We start from the raw sequence: 14,944 nt of genomic DNA on the forward strand, positions 1-14,944 counted from the left end.
CATGTAAATCAATTTTTCAAAAATTGTGAACCCTGTATAAATATATATTGTTTCTTAAAATGTTAATTAATGATAGAAGAAAAACCAAGCAAAACTAAAAAAAAAAAACAACTAGTATCTAGGAAATGAAAACAAATTCTAAATTGTTGGTTGGGATTAAAAAACGAGTCTTCTGATTCAGTCTAGCCAGTCTCCTTCCATGAGACTCAGTCAGCATTGGGGTATATATATTTTTAGCTGTGATCACCATGAAAACCAAGTATTGAAATAAATAGCAGTTAGAAATAGACATAGGTCAGTTTCCCAAAGGGCTTATGTGGTCGATAATCTCTAGGATTTGAGAACTGATTAGATGAGTGTGAAGAAGAGAGAAGAATTGCAGACTCACTTGGCAACAGATGATGATGGACTTCTCAGCTAGGCCAGTGGTGGTGGGGAAAAGAGAGGTGGGTTCCGTGGGCGTTTCACAGATGGAAGCCAGAAGGCTTGGTGGTAAGTGTACTGGGGTAGAAGTCACAGGTGACTTGGTTGTCTGGCCTGACTTTGTATTTCATTCTTCAAAACAGAGGAGGGAAAGTTGGAAGTGGAAGTTGGAAATGTTGGGTTTGTGAGGCAGGTGGAATATTGCTGTAGAGGTATTCAATATGACTTCTTGGAACTCTGGGACCTCAGGCTCCAGGGTGTGGTCAGGGGCATGTGTGTCAGGGCCAGCATCAGAGGAGGTGAAATAACTGAGTGTCTCTTATTGCTAGATGCTGGTTTGTGTATGTGCGTCTTGTTTTTCTTACCATGACTTTGCTTTCTATCTTGAATGGTAATGGTGAGATAAGAGTGAAATGACATTTGAATACCTAATAGTTGCCTAACCATTACTTATATTTTAAGAATAACATGTAGGGGCACCTGGGTGGCTCAGTGTGTTGGGCATCTGCCTTCAGCTCAGGTCATGATCCCAGGTTCTGGGATTGAGCCCTGCATCGGGCTCCCTGCTGAGGGAGCCTGCTTCTCCGCTGCCTGCCATTTCCCCTGCTTGTGCTTGCTCTTTCTCTCTCTCTCTCTCTCTCTGTGTCAAATAAATAAATAAAATATTTTTAAAAATGTAATATGTAATTAGCCTTTTCCTAGAAAATTCTTTTTAACTTTTATTGAAAGCTTATGGAATTATCTTTTAAATTTCTAAAATAATGGTTGGAATAAGCTGCCAAGACTGAGCTCCACTTTATTTTTCCCAGAAGAAAACAATTGTGTAGCCCAGGCTTTCCTTTCTCTATATTTTAGGAGCAGCCTTTACATAGCACTGCAACTGTAGAGATTGATCTCCAGAAAACTATTGTCTTGGATGATTTTATGATGGGCCCTTTTTCTGCCTACTTCCTGAGTCAAGGTTTTCTGTGGAAGCTTACCATCTACTAATCAATCGCTGAATATTTAAGTATTGGCCAGGTGCCTGTGAAGGTGTGCAGGGTGCTTTGGGGGATATAAGCCCCTTCACAGCCCACTGGATTAAAAAGCAGGAGTTACCTGTGCAGGATTTTCTCATAGAAAATCATATAGTCTTTCAGGTAATAGAAAATATCATATGCCTTAATGGGCAAGGAGTTTGAAGTATGTACAGGGGATCATTACTTAAAGTACCAAACACCTTGGGGGCACCTGGGTGGCTCAGTAGATTAAGTGTCTGCCTTTGGCTCAGGTCATGATCCCAGGGTCCTGGGATCAAGCCCTGCTTTGGACTCCCTGCTCAGCTCCCTGCTCTCTCTCCTTCTCCATCTGCCCCTCCCCCTGCTCATGTGCACACATTTGCGCTCTCTCTCAAACAAGTAAGTAAATAAATCTTTAAAAAAAATAATGAAGTACCAAGCTCTTTTTTAGTGATGATTGAGATGAAAGACAGAGTTAAGACACTGTCAGCATTGGTGGTATAAGCAAGCATCTGGTTTCCACGGGTGGCCAACATTAGGACCCTCAGCAGGTCATGATGGGACATCATACCATTGATTCTTACCTGGAAACAAATGTACTCTATTGGTTTTTTAATTTGGCTAAGACTTTAGGTTTCATTTACTTGTTTATTTTCTTTTCCTACTTTTAAGTCTAAGGAACTGGAAGGTTTTTCAATAACATCATCTGTACTTTAAGTCCTTGTTCATGTAGGCAGGTTAAGGAAGTGCCAGGCAGCACTTGAAAAATGATTAACCTTCCTGACACGCCATCCCTCGCTCCAGGACTTCCAGTGGGAAGTTAATAAAGACTGTCCCCAGGAAAGGGGATTAGGATGTTGTCGTTTTTCCTCTCATCAATTGAATCTTCTAAATTGATTTAGTAGTAAAACAATATATTTTTTATTATAAAGTACATATGGGTTTATTAAAGTTTAAAATGCCATTAAACTTTAAAGTCTTAGGCTATTCTGTATACTGTTGATTTGCTTTTATAGGTGAGTGCTTGAAAATGACTGCAAAATCAGTAGACGGGGGTTAGTGTTACAGGTATATCTCTTATTATCTGTTCTCCTGAAGCAGAAAATAATAAATATGCTAGACAGTACATAATGTTAATTTTACAGTGGCTAAAAACACTTCGTTAATAGCCTGGTTTCGTGGCTTGGCTAAGCTTTGTTGTTTGTGGACTTTCATTCATTTACTTAGTGTGTGTGTCCAAACATGTCTATCCAACACCTGCTGCCCAGCGACGTGTGCGAGGTGACTGGTAACGCGTAGCTCTTATTAAACTGAACTTGTGGTGGACAAACCAGACAGGAAAAAAATAGGTCTTACTCGTCTTTGTGTCTCCAGTGTTTAGCTCAGTCCCCGCTTCTGTTTGTGGGATTGAATTTAGCGTTTTAGATAGTTTTCATGGGTAATGAGTTTTTCTCTCTTGGGTTACTAAATTTAGTTTTTTAATTTAACCATTTGAAATGTGTAGTCCTCTGATAGTGATGGTGCTTGAATTTGCAATTTTAAAAACCTGCTTATCAAGGAACCCAAAAGATAAAATCTCCTGGGGGCTGAATGAGAGAGGCTTCTGGATGTCACTGAGGGACTCTGGGGTGGCAGGATGGGTGAAGTTTCAGGACAAACAGTGGGACTGAGCCTAATGCATTCTCTGAATAGGATGGAGTGCCTCCCTCTAGTCCTCATTTAGAAATGAATTTTTATTTGTTCCAGGCTGCCCTTGAAGTATGCAGAACATTTTTACAGGAAGATAAAGGTGAGGGAGTCATTATGGTGACAGATCCTCCTTTTGGTGGCTTGGTTGAACCTCTGGCTGTTACATTCAAGAAGTTAATTGCTATGTGGAAAGAAGGTCAAAGCCAAGGTGTGTAATTTATTACTTACTGCAAAATAAACATGTATCTGTGTATCTGCTTTCTGTCAAATATTAGCAGAGCTCAGTGAATCAGAGCTCTGATAAAATATACATGTCTTGAGTTGTGTGTGTGTGTGTGTCCTTTTTTTAAACAGGTTTATTTGAGAATGTGGGAGACTTCATTATCATGATACACTTCGTATTATCCTAATCACGTGTTCTCAACATGACTTGTAGGTGAACATAAGGGGACCTTATAAAGAATAGGAATAAACTGTTGTCATTTATTCAATAAATACTTACTGAGTGGCCCCTATGTACAGGTACTGTTTAGGTGCTAGAAATAGAGACTGAACCAGACAGATACATATTCCTGCCCGCATGGATCTTACATTACATGTTCCTGAAGTCTTGCCCACAGCTCTAAGAGGGGGCCCAGTCTCTGGCTCAGAGCTCTAAACTGTGCCAAGATTTGGGTAGGAAGATGGGATATGGACGAACCATACAGTGGTTATCAGTGACAAATAGATACCCACATGGACAGATACCCACGTGGGTTAATGGCTGGGGGTTATTATTCCGTTTAAAGTGCCTTAGGCCTTCAAAATAGTTTATTTAATTAACTGTCTAATTGGTATGATCATTTTTTTAGATTCCAGTTAGCAAATTGATAAACTGAAAGAGTGTCAGGAATTTGTGATCAGGTTTCTCCTTTAATTATGCTACATAAATAATGTGCTTTGGAGACAGAATGCAAAAGAAATCTGAAACATGACTCATAGTGTTAAGTATTCCACTTATTTTCAGTTCTTAAGTCCACTGATCAGAATGGATAAAGTAAGTCAGTGTTATTGAAGAAGCAATGAAGAGATCTTTGAATTTCAATGGGCTTGAATTTCAGTTCTGCCACTTATTAGCTGCATGAACTTGAAAAAATGACTTAAATCTTATGGCTTCAGTTGCCCTTCTATGAAATGGGATTATTAATATCTAACTCCAGGGGTTACTATAAGGAGATAATATATAGGAAGTACCTGGCATTGGGCTCAGCCTGTACGAGGTGCTCTGTAAATAATAGCTATGTCCCCTGTCATTGAAGTTAATTTTAATTGTTTTTAAGAATCTCCCATGCTTCAGGAAAGATTGATTCATCCCTGAAAACAGACATAATGAGCTGCGGCAGAGCTGGGATGCTGACCTGAGGCCTTCTACTTTCTGGCCCAATGCTTCCTGCCACCATATCGCAATGATCTTGGGACTTCTTTGGGATATCTTTGCTTTGAGCTAGAATATAGAGATTGTGTGTGTAAGGACTACTCTTACATACCATTTATACCTGCATTTAATGTAAATGTAATATTTCCTTTAATGAATTTAATTAATTAATTAATTCATAAATAAATAAATAAAATGAATATTTCATTTAATATAAAATGTAATGTATGGTAAAATAATATTTCCATTGACTTTTGGGAAAGGTCAAGTTGTAAATGGCACTCTGGTAAACATTCTTTTCTTTAGTATGATTTAAGTGCATTGAACAATTGTAATTTCTCCCAATATTAGAGGTCTTTCAGTTACAGCTCTTTTTTTTTTTTTCAATATCAGTTTCTTATTTTCTTTTCCTTTTTGTGACCCATTAGATAGCAGTCAAAAAGAACTACCTATATTCTGGATTTTCCCCTATTTTTTTGAATTCCGAATTCGTCAGTTTTTTCCAAGCTTCTGCATGCTGGATTACCAGGTATAGTAAATATTCTGTTTTCTGGCATGGTTGATAAATGGGCATTCTGCTTAAGTAAATATTCTGATGAGACAATCCATCGATTTTAGTAAAGGAAAATATCATAAGCTGTATTAAACACTAAAATTGAAACATACATCGCTTAGTCCAGAGGTTCCTGAATGTAATTCTTAGGGTGCTGAAATCTATATTAAAAATATAGATTCTTAGGTGCCAAAATACACATATGAAGTCAAAATTAGAGGGTACAGCCCCAAGAAACGACATTTTACCAAACTTCCAAGGTGCCTGCAGCGCAGCCAGGTTTTAGACCAGCTGACCTCACTGGCCCCAAAGTCATTGTTATGAACAGGACTTTTGTCTGTTCAGAGGTTGTAGAGAAGTCAGTTGCTTTTTCTGGTCGGTGGAATGTCAACTACACTTTACTGTGCCACTCAGAGGATGCCAGGAGTTCTGAAGGGAGGTGTGTCTGAGGTGGCAGGTGGCAGAGAAGCAGAGAGGCTGAGGTCCGTGTGTGTGGGCGAGTGTGCTGATTTCAGGGTGGAGTTGACTAGCCCTTCTTCCCACCTCTGCCCTCAACTCTTGCTGCTTCAATGTCCACTTTCCTGTCTTCATTTCCTTGGGTTCTGAAGTTAACCCCCTTGTCACCATCACCATGTGGGGTCACCAGGTGGCCACTGCTTCTTCTTTTGTAATGAGATCTTTCTATTTGAGCTTTCTGAGCAATGGACTACCTTGATGAAGGCTTTTTCTGCCCTGGAACTAAAAATGAACATGTCTTCACTACCCATTCCAAGCTAGCACTTGGGTCTCATCTTTCTAATCTTAAAGGCATTTACTATTATGAAAATTATTTAGAAATTCTTAAAGAAACAATGTTACCAAAAATGAGAGGGCAGACCCTACCTGTGATTCCATCCCAAGTAGCAAATATAATAATTTGACACGTTTTACGGGTTTGTAATCATAGCAGATGAATCTGAATTCTGCATTCTTCACTGTGTCTTATGTAAGTATACATTTTAAAATGTAGCTCCATAGTCTTTATGCTATTAATCAATTTATTTTCTTTTAAAGATTTTATTTATTCATTTGACAGCATGCACAAGCAGGGAGGAGCAGCATGCAGAGGGAGAGGAAGAAGCAGGCTCCCCACTGAGCAGGGAGCCCAATGTGAGGCGTGATCTCAGGACCCCAAGATCATGACCTGAGCTGAAGGCAGATCTTCACCAACCGAGCCTTCCAGGCACCTGCTTTTAATCACTTTAAATTATTTCATTATCAGGTTATATTATCAATTGTTAGCTTTTTTTTTTTTTTAGACATACAGGTTGCTCTCACCTTTATGGTACCATAAATAACACTGCCTTAAACATCTCTGATGCACATAATTTTTTCCATATTTTACATAACTTCCTTAAAATAAATTTCCAAAACTGAAATAGTGTTCCAAAAATTATGTTATCAAATTTAATGGACATTTTTATGGCTACTGAACCATGTAACAGTTCCTTTCCAAAGTTTATAGCACAAGCTGTTTTAACCTTGATTTCTTGAGCTCTGCATTAGGCAAAGTCCACATCCTTTCTTCCCAAATCTGGTTTACTTTCCTTTTCTGGAGCACATAGTTTTGTTTCTTGTCTGAGGGGTACTTCTAGTATTGACATTTGCAGTACAGAGATAGCGGGCATATCCTAAAGACGTTAACTAAATAAACTATTTTCAGTTGTTAGGAACACCTGCTGCCTTTGACAGTGAATAATCATCTAGTACATCTAATACAATGTCTGGCACAGAGTAATTGAATTTTTGAAAACAACGTGAACTCCAGAATTGAGAAGGACCTGAGTTTTAATCCTGGTTTTGCCACTTACTTGTGAGGCCTACGCATTTTATCTTGTGACTTGTTAAATGAGCAGAGTAATAATATATCTGCCTCATAAGGTTTTAGGAATTATTTGAGATAATACATGAAGAGGCTTAGTGTTGTCCCTAACACACAGCAAATGTAGACCAATGGTTATTGCTCTCAGCATTGTCAAGACCAATCAGGTAGTCTCTGGGTGCAGGTAAAACTCTTCTTTGGGGATTTTTTTTTTTTTGTACAGTATATGAAACATAGGTCCCTCAAAAAACTGTTCCATGCACATTTAGAAATGAGTTTTCACTGTAGGCAAGAGTTTGAAATGGCAAAGAAGCCAAAGAAGGCAGATCCAGAGTAGAGTGCACAAGAGAGGTTCATGTGGAGAAACCAGCCATGGCTTGTTTCAACGGTCTGTGTTACTAGAAAGGAACTTGTGGAAATTCTGGAGTCTCAGTTTTGAGAAACAGTTCCAAGGTCCAAGTTTATTAAAAATAATTACCCAATTCAGTGTATGGGTGAGAAAACTTTCTCTAACTAGGCCATTTCAGACTGGGTATCAGACAAAGTGAAAAAAGCAGCCTTTAGAAAGGAGAAAGCCAAACTTTGAAAAGAAAAACTAGAATAAGGTCTGTGAAACAAAACAAATCTTCGTTTGCCCATCGCATGCTCAGTTGGAGAAACTGATTTTACCATATCTCCTGTTTTGTTTAGAAGCCTTTATTTGTCATACCTCACCTTGATGTTCCGTCTTTCATTCTTTTCTTGATTTCTTTCTTTCTTTTTTGAAAATTTCTCTGGAGTTACTATTATCCTTTCTGAAACTTTTGCTTTCTTTCTTTTCTTTTGTTATTTTAACCTTATTTTATAGTAATTTCTTTTCTGGTGTATATTAGTTGCCTTCATCAAATGAAAAATTTGGAAGTCTCTTGTCTCCTTCACAGGTCTTCTGCCATAGACCTTGATTAGACTTCTTTCTCACATTGCCCAAGATGGTTATAAGCCAGCAAACCACAATGCAGTAAAAAAAACAAAATCACTAAATCTCTTTTGTTTGAAATACTTTTCAGGTAAGAGGGAGGCAGAAATGTTGCAGATCTTCATAAAATGTAAATTATATAGACTCTTCAGTGATAAAGCACTTGATGAGTACAGAATAAAATAGTCACCAAAAGGGCACCGGGGTGGCTCAGTGAGTCAAGTGTCTGCCTTCGCCTCAGGTCATGATCCCAGGGTCCTGGGATCGAGTCCCATATCAGGCTTCCTGCTCACTGGGGAATCTGCTTCTCCCTCTCCCTCTGCCTGCCATTCTGCCTACTTGTGCAGAATCTCTCTGTCAAATAAACAATATCTCTTATCTCTCTGTCAAATAAACAATATCTTTAATAAAGAAAATAGTCACCAAAGACCTAGAAAAGCAAGAGTTTTTATTAAGGGTAGATTAGAAAGGAAGAATGTAATGAAAAGAAATTTTGACCCAGAGTCAGAAGTGTGAGTCCTAGCACACTGCCTTTTAAAGGCTCTTTAATTTGAAGAGGGAAAAGTCAGTTTATCTTTCCTGGCCTCTGTTTCCTTACCTATAAAATAAAATGATTGAATGAGGAAAGAGATGGCAGATAAGTTTCACTTTTAGTGCTAAGCCTGATGAATTCGTAGTGACTTTCTGGAGAATTTGTTGAGAATACCAGGCTCAGTGGCAGGGAGTAGTGTGTGATTGATTAGTGATGTCTGCCGCAGGGGCCCGGTTGGGGGGAGGTGACATTCAGATCCTGTGTTTAGCATATCTGAACTAGATCACCTCACTTCCCTTCCACCAGGAACATGCTACATCCATCTCTTGTTTCTCCTTAATCCGGGACATTTGTCTGGATTGTTAAAAGTAGAGCTTTGTTTTGTTTTGTTTTAAAGCTATCCTTAAAAAATCATCCTATGCAGAAAACTGTTTTTCAAGGTTAGTTTCGTGTTCAGAAGTTAAGATATTTTGACAGGAATTTCTGACAAGTGATTGCAAATTATAAGATGACAACTGAAATTCTTAAACCTGATGTGTAATAAATATAAACTTTTAATGGGTTTGGAGTGACAAGGGGAATAAAATATATACTATATATAGATAGCTATTATTTTATTTATTTTTTAAAGATTTTATTTATTTGACAGAGACACAGTGAGAGAGGGAACACAAGCAGGGGTAGTGGGAGAGGGAGAAGCAGGCTACCTGCTGAGCAGGGAGCCCGATATAGGGCTCAATCCCAGGACCCTGGGATCATGACCTGAGTGAAGGCAGACACTTTACGACTGAGCCACCCTGGCATTCCTAAATAAGAGGTATGTGGGATATGGGGAAAATGACTAAAAGACCTTTTTGCTCTGGTGGAAGTTGACTGATGGCGATCTTTTGATGCAGTGAAATTAAGTAGGTCACAGTCCCGAAGAAGTTAGGAAAATACAAGTACTCTGTCTTATTTCATTCATCTTTGCTTCCCTGCTGGATGCCTAGACCATAGTAGGTGCAAAATGAATGTCTGTTGACTTGAACGTCTTGGTTTCTGTATAACTGGTTTCAGTCTCATGTCACAGAAGAAATTTGCGTATAGATAAAATTAAAAGTTTAGAATTGCAGAGATTCTGTGCTTTCCCTCATTTCTATACAGTACTTCATCACATTAATCAGTTCCATGGGAGAAATTTTCTATTTGAAAATGCCTCTCATCATCATTGTGAGTGAAATGTCAGAGATAATGATGGGAAAATGGTGTATCAGCTCTACCACTAGTGATATGCAATTTGCAAAATTGTGTTTGCTTTACAGCGCTTCCATAGGACGTTTATTTGTGTGGATGAAGCTATGAAATATGGATGCATGTTAGAGGTACATTAATTTACCCTAGCAGCATGCGTTTTACATACCATATGTTTATAGTTAATTAGCACAACAAACCCGCATTTAAAAATAATAATAATCTCAATTAGGTTATGCAAAATCAAGCAACCAACCACCTTCCTGACACATACGTTCTCTGACTCCTTGGGAAACCATAAAGAGATTGTTCTTTCTTTCCTTCTTTTACATCTGCTATGTATTGTATTGCATGGAATATTCCATTTACTAGAAATCTTTCTAAGGCCCTCCTTTCCAGCATTTGAAAATCTTGGAAAGGTTCTCTTGGGAAGAATTTTTTTTTTCCTTAGGACACTCACAAGTGTTCAAAATATCTTTGTTGAATTTAATAAAGTGTCATATATTTATTTAATACATAGAGGAGTGCTTAGGGGAAATTATGAATTGAAATCATTTAAAAAAACTACTTGTGGTAATATTTTAAGGTGATTTTGAAGTAAAATCTGCTTTGTATCTTAGCCTCTAATAGGTGACATATATTCATAGAAATTTAAAGTTGGAAAGAACCATTAGGGGTGTAACATAGGCTAACTTCCCACCGTAATAATCCCCTCCACTAAATTCATGACAAGCCGTCACCCGGCCTCACTTGAATGCTTTCAGTGAGCAAAGTCCTGCAGCCTTACAAGGCAACTCAATTTATTTAATAGCTCTAATCGTTAGAAAATTTTCTCATATTGAGATAAAATATGCTCCCTATTAACTTCTAACCATTGGTCCTACTTCTGTTCTCCAAAGCAATAAAGGCTGAGTCTCATTTCAATTCCACTGACACCCCTTCAGTTATAAAATAGCTATCAGATCCTCCTAGTTTGCGCTTTTCTTAATAAACACCCCAACACATTAAATGACAAATCCTCTTCGTTCCCATTACTTTTGGTAGAAACGAACTGATTTTATCAGCATCTCCCTTCACATGCAGTGACTGAATGTAGCGCTTCATGTGACCTAACCTCATCCTTTGCTTGTTATGATATCGTACTTCCATACAGGGTGGCTATGAGCCCACAGTTAGTTAGACTATGGACTCTTGCTGTTGACAGTTAACCGGAACTCCAGGGTTTGTTGTTTTGTTTTGTTTCCCCACACTGTCTCCTGTCTAGCTGGGTCTCCTATGGCACTTCCCCCCCACCCCACTGCTATAACTTGTTGATCTCTCTTCCTGAACTCGCTCACCTGCTAATGTGGTGGCTATGGGCAAGGCCGTACGGAGAGCTTAGGAATTTCTCATTAAAGCCCTCTCCTTCCATTGTCAGTTAGTCCTTAAATTTTTTTTTTTTAATTTTTTTATTTTTTATAAACATATATTTTTATCCCCAGGAGTACAGGTCTGTGAATCACCAGGTTTACACACTTCACAGCACTCACCAAATCACATGCCCTCCCCAATGTCCATAATCCCAACCCCTTCTCCCAAACCCCCTCCCCCCGGCAACCCTCAGTTTGTTTTGTGAGATTAAGAGTCACTTATGGTTTGTCTCCCTCCCAATCCCATCTTGTTTCATTTATTCTTCTTCTACCCACTTAAGCCTCCATGTTGCATCACCACTTCCTCATATCAGGGAGATCATATGATAGTTGTCTTTCTCTGCTTGACTTATTTCGCTAAGCATGATACGCTCTAGTTCCATCCATGTTGTCGCAAATGGCAAGATTTCATTTCTTTTGATGGCTGCATAGTATTCCATTGTGTATATATACCACATCTTCTTGATCCATTCATCTGTTGATGGACATCTAGGTTCTTTCCATAGTTTGGCTATTGTGGACATTGCTGCTATAAACATTCGGGTGCACGTGCCCCTTTGGATCACTACATTTGTATCTTTAGGGTAAATACCCAGTAGTGCAATTGCTGGGTCATAGGGCAGTTCTATTTTCAACATTTTGAGGAACCTCCATGCTGTTTTCCAGACTGGCTGCACCAGCTTGCATTCCCACCAACAGTGTAGGAGGGTTCCCCTTTCTCCGCATCCTCGCCAGCATCTGTCATTTCCTGACTTGTTGATTTTAGCCATTCTGACTGGTGTGAGGTGATATCTCATTGTGGTTTTGATTTGTATTTCCCTGATGCTGAGTGATATGGAGCACTTTTTCATGTGTCTGTTCGCCATCTGGATGTCTTCTTTGCAGAAATGTCTGTTCATGTCCTCTGCCCATTTCTTGATTGGATTATTTGTTCTTTGGGTGTTGAGTTTGCTAAGTTCTTTATAGATTCTGGACACTAGTCCTTTATCTGATATGTCGTTTGCAAATATCTTCTCCCATTCTGTCAGTTGTCTTTTGATTTTGTGAACTGTTTCCTTTGCTGTGCAAAAGCTTTTGATCTTGATGAAATCCCAGTAGTTCATTTTTTCCCTTGCTTCCCTTGCCTTTTGCGTTGTTCCTAGGAAGATGTTGCTGCGGCAGAGGTCAAAGAGGTTGCTGCCCGTGTTCTCCTCAAGGATTTTGATGGATTCCTTTCGTACATTGAGGTCCTTCATCCATTTTGAGTCTATTTTTGTGTGTGGTGTAAGGAAATGGTCCAATTTCATTTTTCTGCATGTGGCTGTCCAATTTTCCCAGCACCATTTATTGAAAAGGCTGTCTTTTTTCCATTGGACATTCTTTCCTGCTTTGTCGAAGATTAGTTGACCATAGATTTGAGGGTCTATTTCTGGGCTCTCTATTCTGTTCCATTGATCTATGTGTCTGTTTTTGTGCCAGTACCATGCTGTCTTGATGATGACAGCTTTGTAATAGAGCTTGAAGTCCGGAATTGTGATGCCACCAACGTTGGCTTTCTTTTTCAATATCCCTTTGGCTATTCAAGGTCTTTTCTGGTTCCATATAAATTTTAGCATTATTTGTTCCATTTCTTTGAAAAAGATGGATGGTACTTTGATAGGAATTGCATTAAATGTGTAGATTGCTTTAGGTAGCATAGACATTTTCACAATATTTATTCTTCCAATCCAGGAGCATGGAACATTTTCCCATTTCTTTGTGTCTTCCTCAATTTCTTTCATGAGTACTTTATAGTTTTCTGAGTATAGATTCTGTGTCTCTTTGGTTAGGTTTATTCCTAGGTATCTTATGGTTTTGGATGCAATTGTAAATGGGATGGACTCCTTAATTTCTCTTTCTTCTGTCTTGCTGTTGGTGTAGAGAAATGCAACTGATTTCTGTGCATTGATTTTATATCCTGACACTTTACTGAATTCCTGTATAAGTTCTAGCAGTTTTGGAGTGGAGTCTTTTGGGTTTTCCACATATAGTATCATATCATCTGCGAAGAGTGATAATTTGACTTCTTCTTTGCCGATTTGGATGCCTTTAATTTCCTTTTGTTGTCTGATTGCTGAGGCTAGGACCTCTAGTACGATGTTGAATAGCAGTGGTGATAATGGACATCCCTGCCGTGTTCCTGACCTTAGCGGAAAAGCTTTCAGTTTTTTCTCCATTGAGAATGATATTTGCGGTGGGTTTTTTCATAGATGGCTTTGATGATATTGAGGTATGTGCCCTCTATCCCTACACTTTGAAGAGTTTTGATCAGGAAGGGATGCTGTACTTTGTCAAATGCTTTTTTCAGCATCTATTGAGAGTATCATATGGTTCTTGTTCTTTCTTTTATTGATGTGTTGTATCACATTGACTGATTTGCGGATGTTGAACCAACCTTGCAGCCCTGGAATAAATCCCACTTGGTCGTGGTGAATAATCTTTTTAATGTACTGTTGAATCCTATTGGCTAGTATTTTGTTGAGTATTTTTGCATCTGTGTTCATCAAGGATATCGGTCTATAGCTCTCTTTTTTGGTGGGATCCTTGTCTGGTTTTGGGATCAAGGTGATGCTGGCTTCATAAAATGAGTTTGGAAGTTTTCCTTCCATTTCTATTTTTTGGAACAGTTTCAGGAGAATAGGAATTAGTTCTTCTTTAAATGTTTGGTAGAATTCCCCCGGGAAGCTGTCTGGCCCTGGGCTTTTGTTTGTTTGGAGATTTTTAATGACTGTTTCAATCTCCTTACTGGTTATGGGTCTGTTCAGGCTTTCTATTTCTTCCTGGTTCAGTTGTGGTAGTTTATATGTTTCTAGGAATGCATCCATTTCTTCCAGATTGTCAAATTTATTGCCGTAGAGTTGCTCATAGTATGTTCTTATAATAGTTTGTATTTCTTTGGTGTTAGTTGTGATCTCTCCTCTTTCATTCATGATTTTATTTATTTGGGTCCTTTCTCTTTTCTTTTTGATAAGTCGGGCCAGGGGTTTATCAATTTTATTAATTCTTTCAAAGAACCAGCTCCTAGTTTCGTTGATTTGTTCTATTGTTTTTTTGGTTTCTATTTCATTGATTTCTGCTCTGATCTTTATGATTTCTCTTCTCCTGCTGGGCTTAGGGTTTCTTTCTTGTTCTTTCTCCAGCTCCTTTAGGTATAGGGTTAGGTTGTGTACCTGAGACCTTTCTTGTTTCTTGAGAAAGGCTTGTACCGCTATATATTTTCCTCTCAGGACTGCCTTTGTTGTGTCCCACAGATTTTGAACCGTTGTATTTTCATTATCATTTGTTTCCATGATTTTTTTTCAATTCTTCTTTAATTTCCCGGTTGACCCATTCATTCTTTAGAAGGATACTGTTTAGTCTCCATGTATTTGGGTTTTTTCCAAACTTCCTTTTGTGGTTGAGTTCTAGCTTTAGAGCATTGTGGTCTGAAAATATGCAGGGAATGATCCCAATCTTTTGATACCGGTTGAGTCCTGATTTAGGACCGAGGATGTGATCTATTCTGGAGAATGTTCCATGTGCACTAGAGAAGAATGTGTATTCTGTTGCTTTGGGATGAAATGTTCTGAATATATCTGTGATGTCCATCTGGTCCAGTGTGTCGTTTAAGGCCTTTATTTCCTTGCTGATCTTTTGCTTGGATGACCTGTCCATTTCAGTGAGAGGAGTGTTAAAGTCCCCTACTATTATTGTATTATTGTTGATGTGTTTCTTTGATTTTGTTATTAATTGGTTTATATAGTTGGCTGCTCCCACATTGGGGGCATAGATATTTAAAATTGTTAAATCTTCTTGTTGGACAGACCCTTTGAGTATGATATAGTGTCCTTCCTCATCTCTTATTATAGTCTTTGGCTTAAAA

The 14,944-nt window shown here is 38.5% G+C and overlaps 1 protein-coding gene across 5 annotated transcripts in view; it reads left to right on the forward strand.

The window, feature by feature from the left end:
* Positions 1-14,944, forward strand: part of ZCCHC4 (zinc finger CCHC-type containing 4) — a 51,588-nt gene that overhangs the window by 23,694 nt on the left and 12,950 nt on the right. For 3 of the 5 annotated variants that reach the window (XM_013061518.2, XM_013061519.2, XM_045076176.1), the window contains 3 exons: positions 3,168-3,318; positions 4,953-5,053; positions 9,727-9,786. In XM_013061518.2, coding sequence (XP_012916972.1) covers positions 3,168-3,318; positions 4,953-5,053; positions 9,727-9,786 — 312 coding nt within the window. The remainder of the gene's footprint in view (positions 1-3,167; positions 3,319-4,952; positions 5,054-9,726; positions 9,787-14,944) is intronic. The other 2 variants (XM_013061520.2, XM_004762667.3) reach the window with 1 other exon arrangement.

This window comes from Mustela putorius, unplaced genomic scaffold (genome assembly GCF_011764305.1).
Source record: "Mustela putorius furo isolate JIRA1106 unplaced genomic scaffold, ASM1176430v1.1 tig00000083_pilon_pilon_pilon, whole genome shotgun sequence".
In the NCBI taxonomy this organism is placed as follows: Eukaryota; Metazoa; Chordata; class Mammalia; order Carnivora; family Mustelidae; genus Mustela; species Mustela putorius.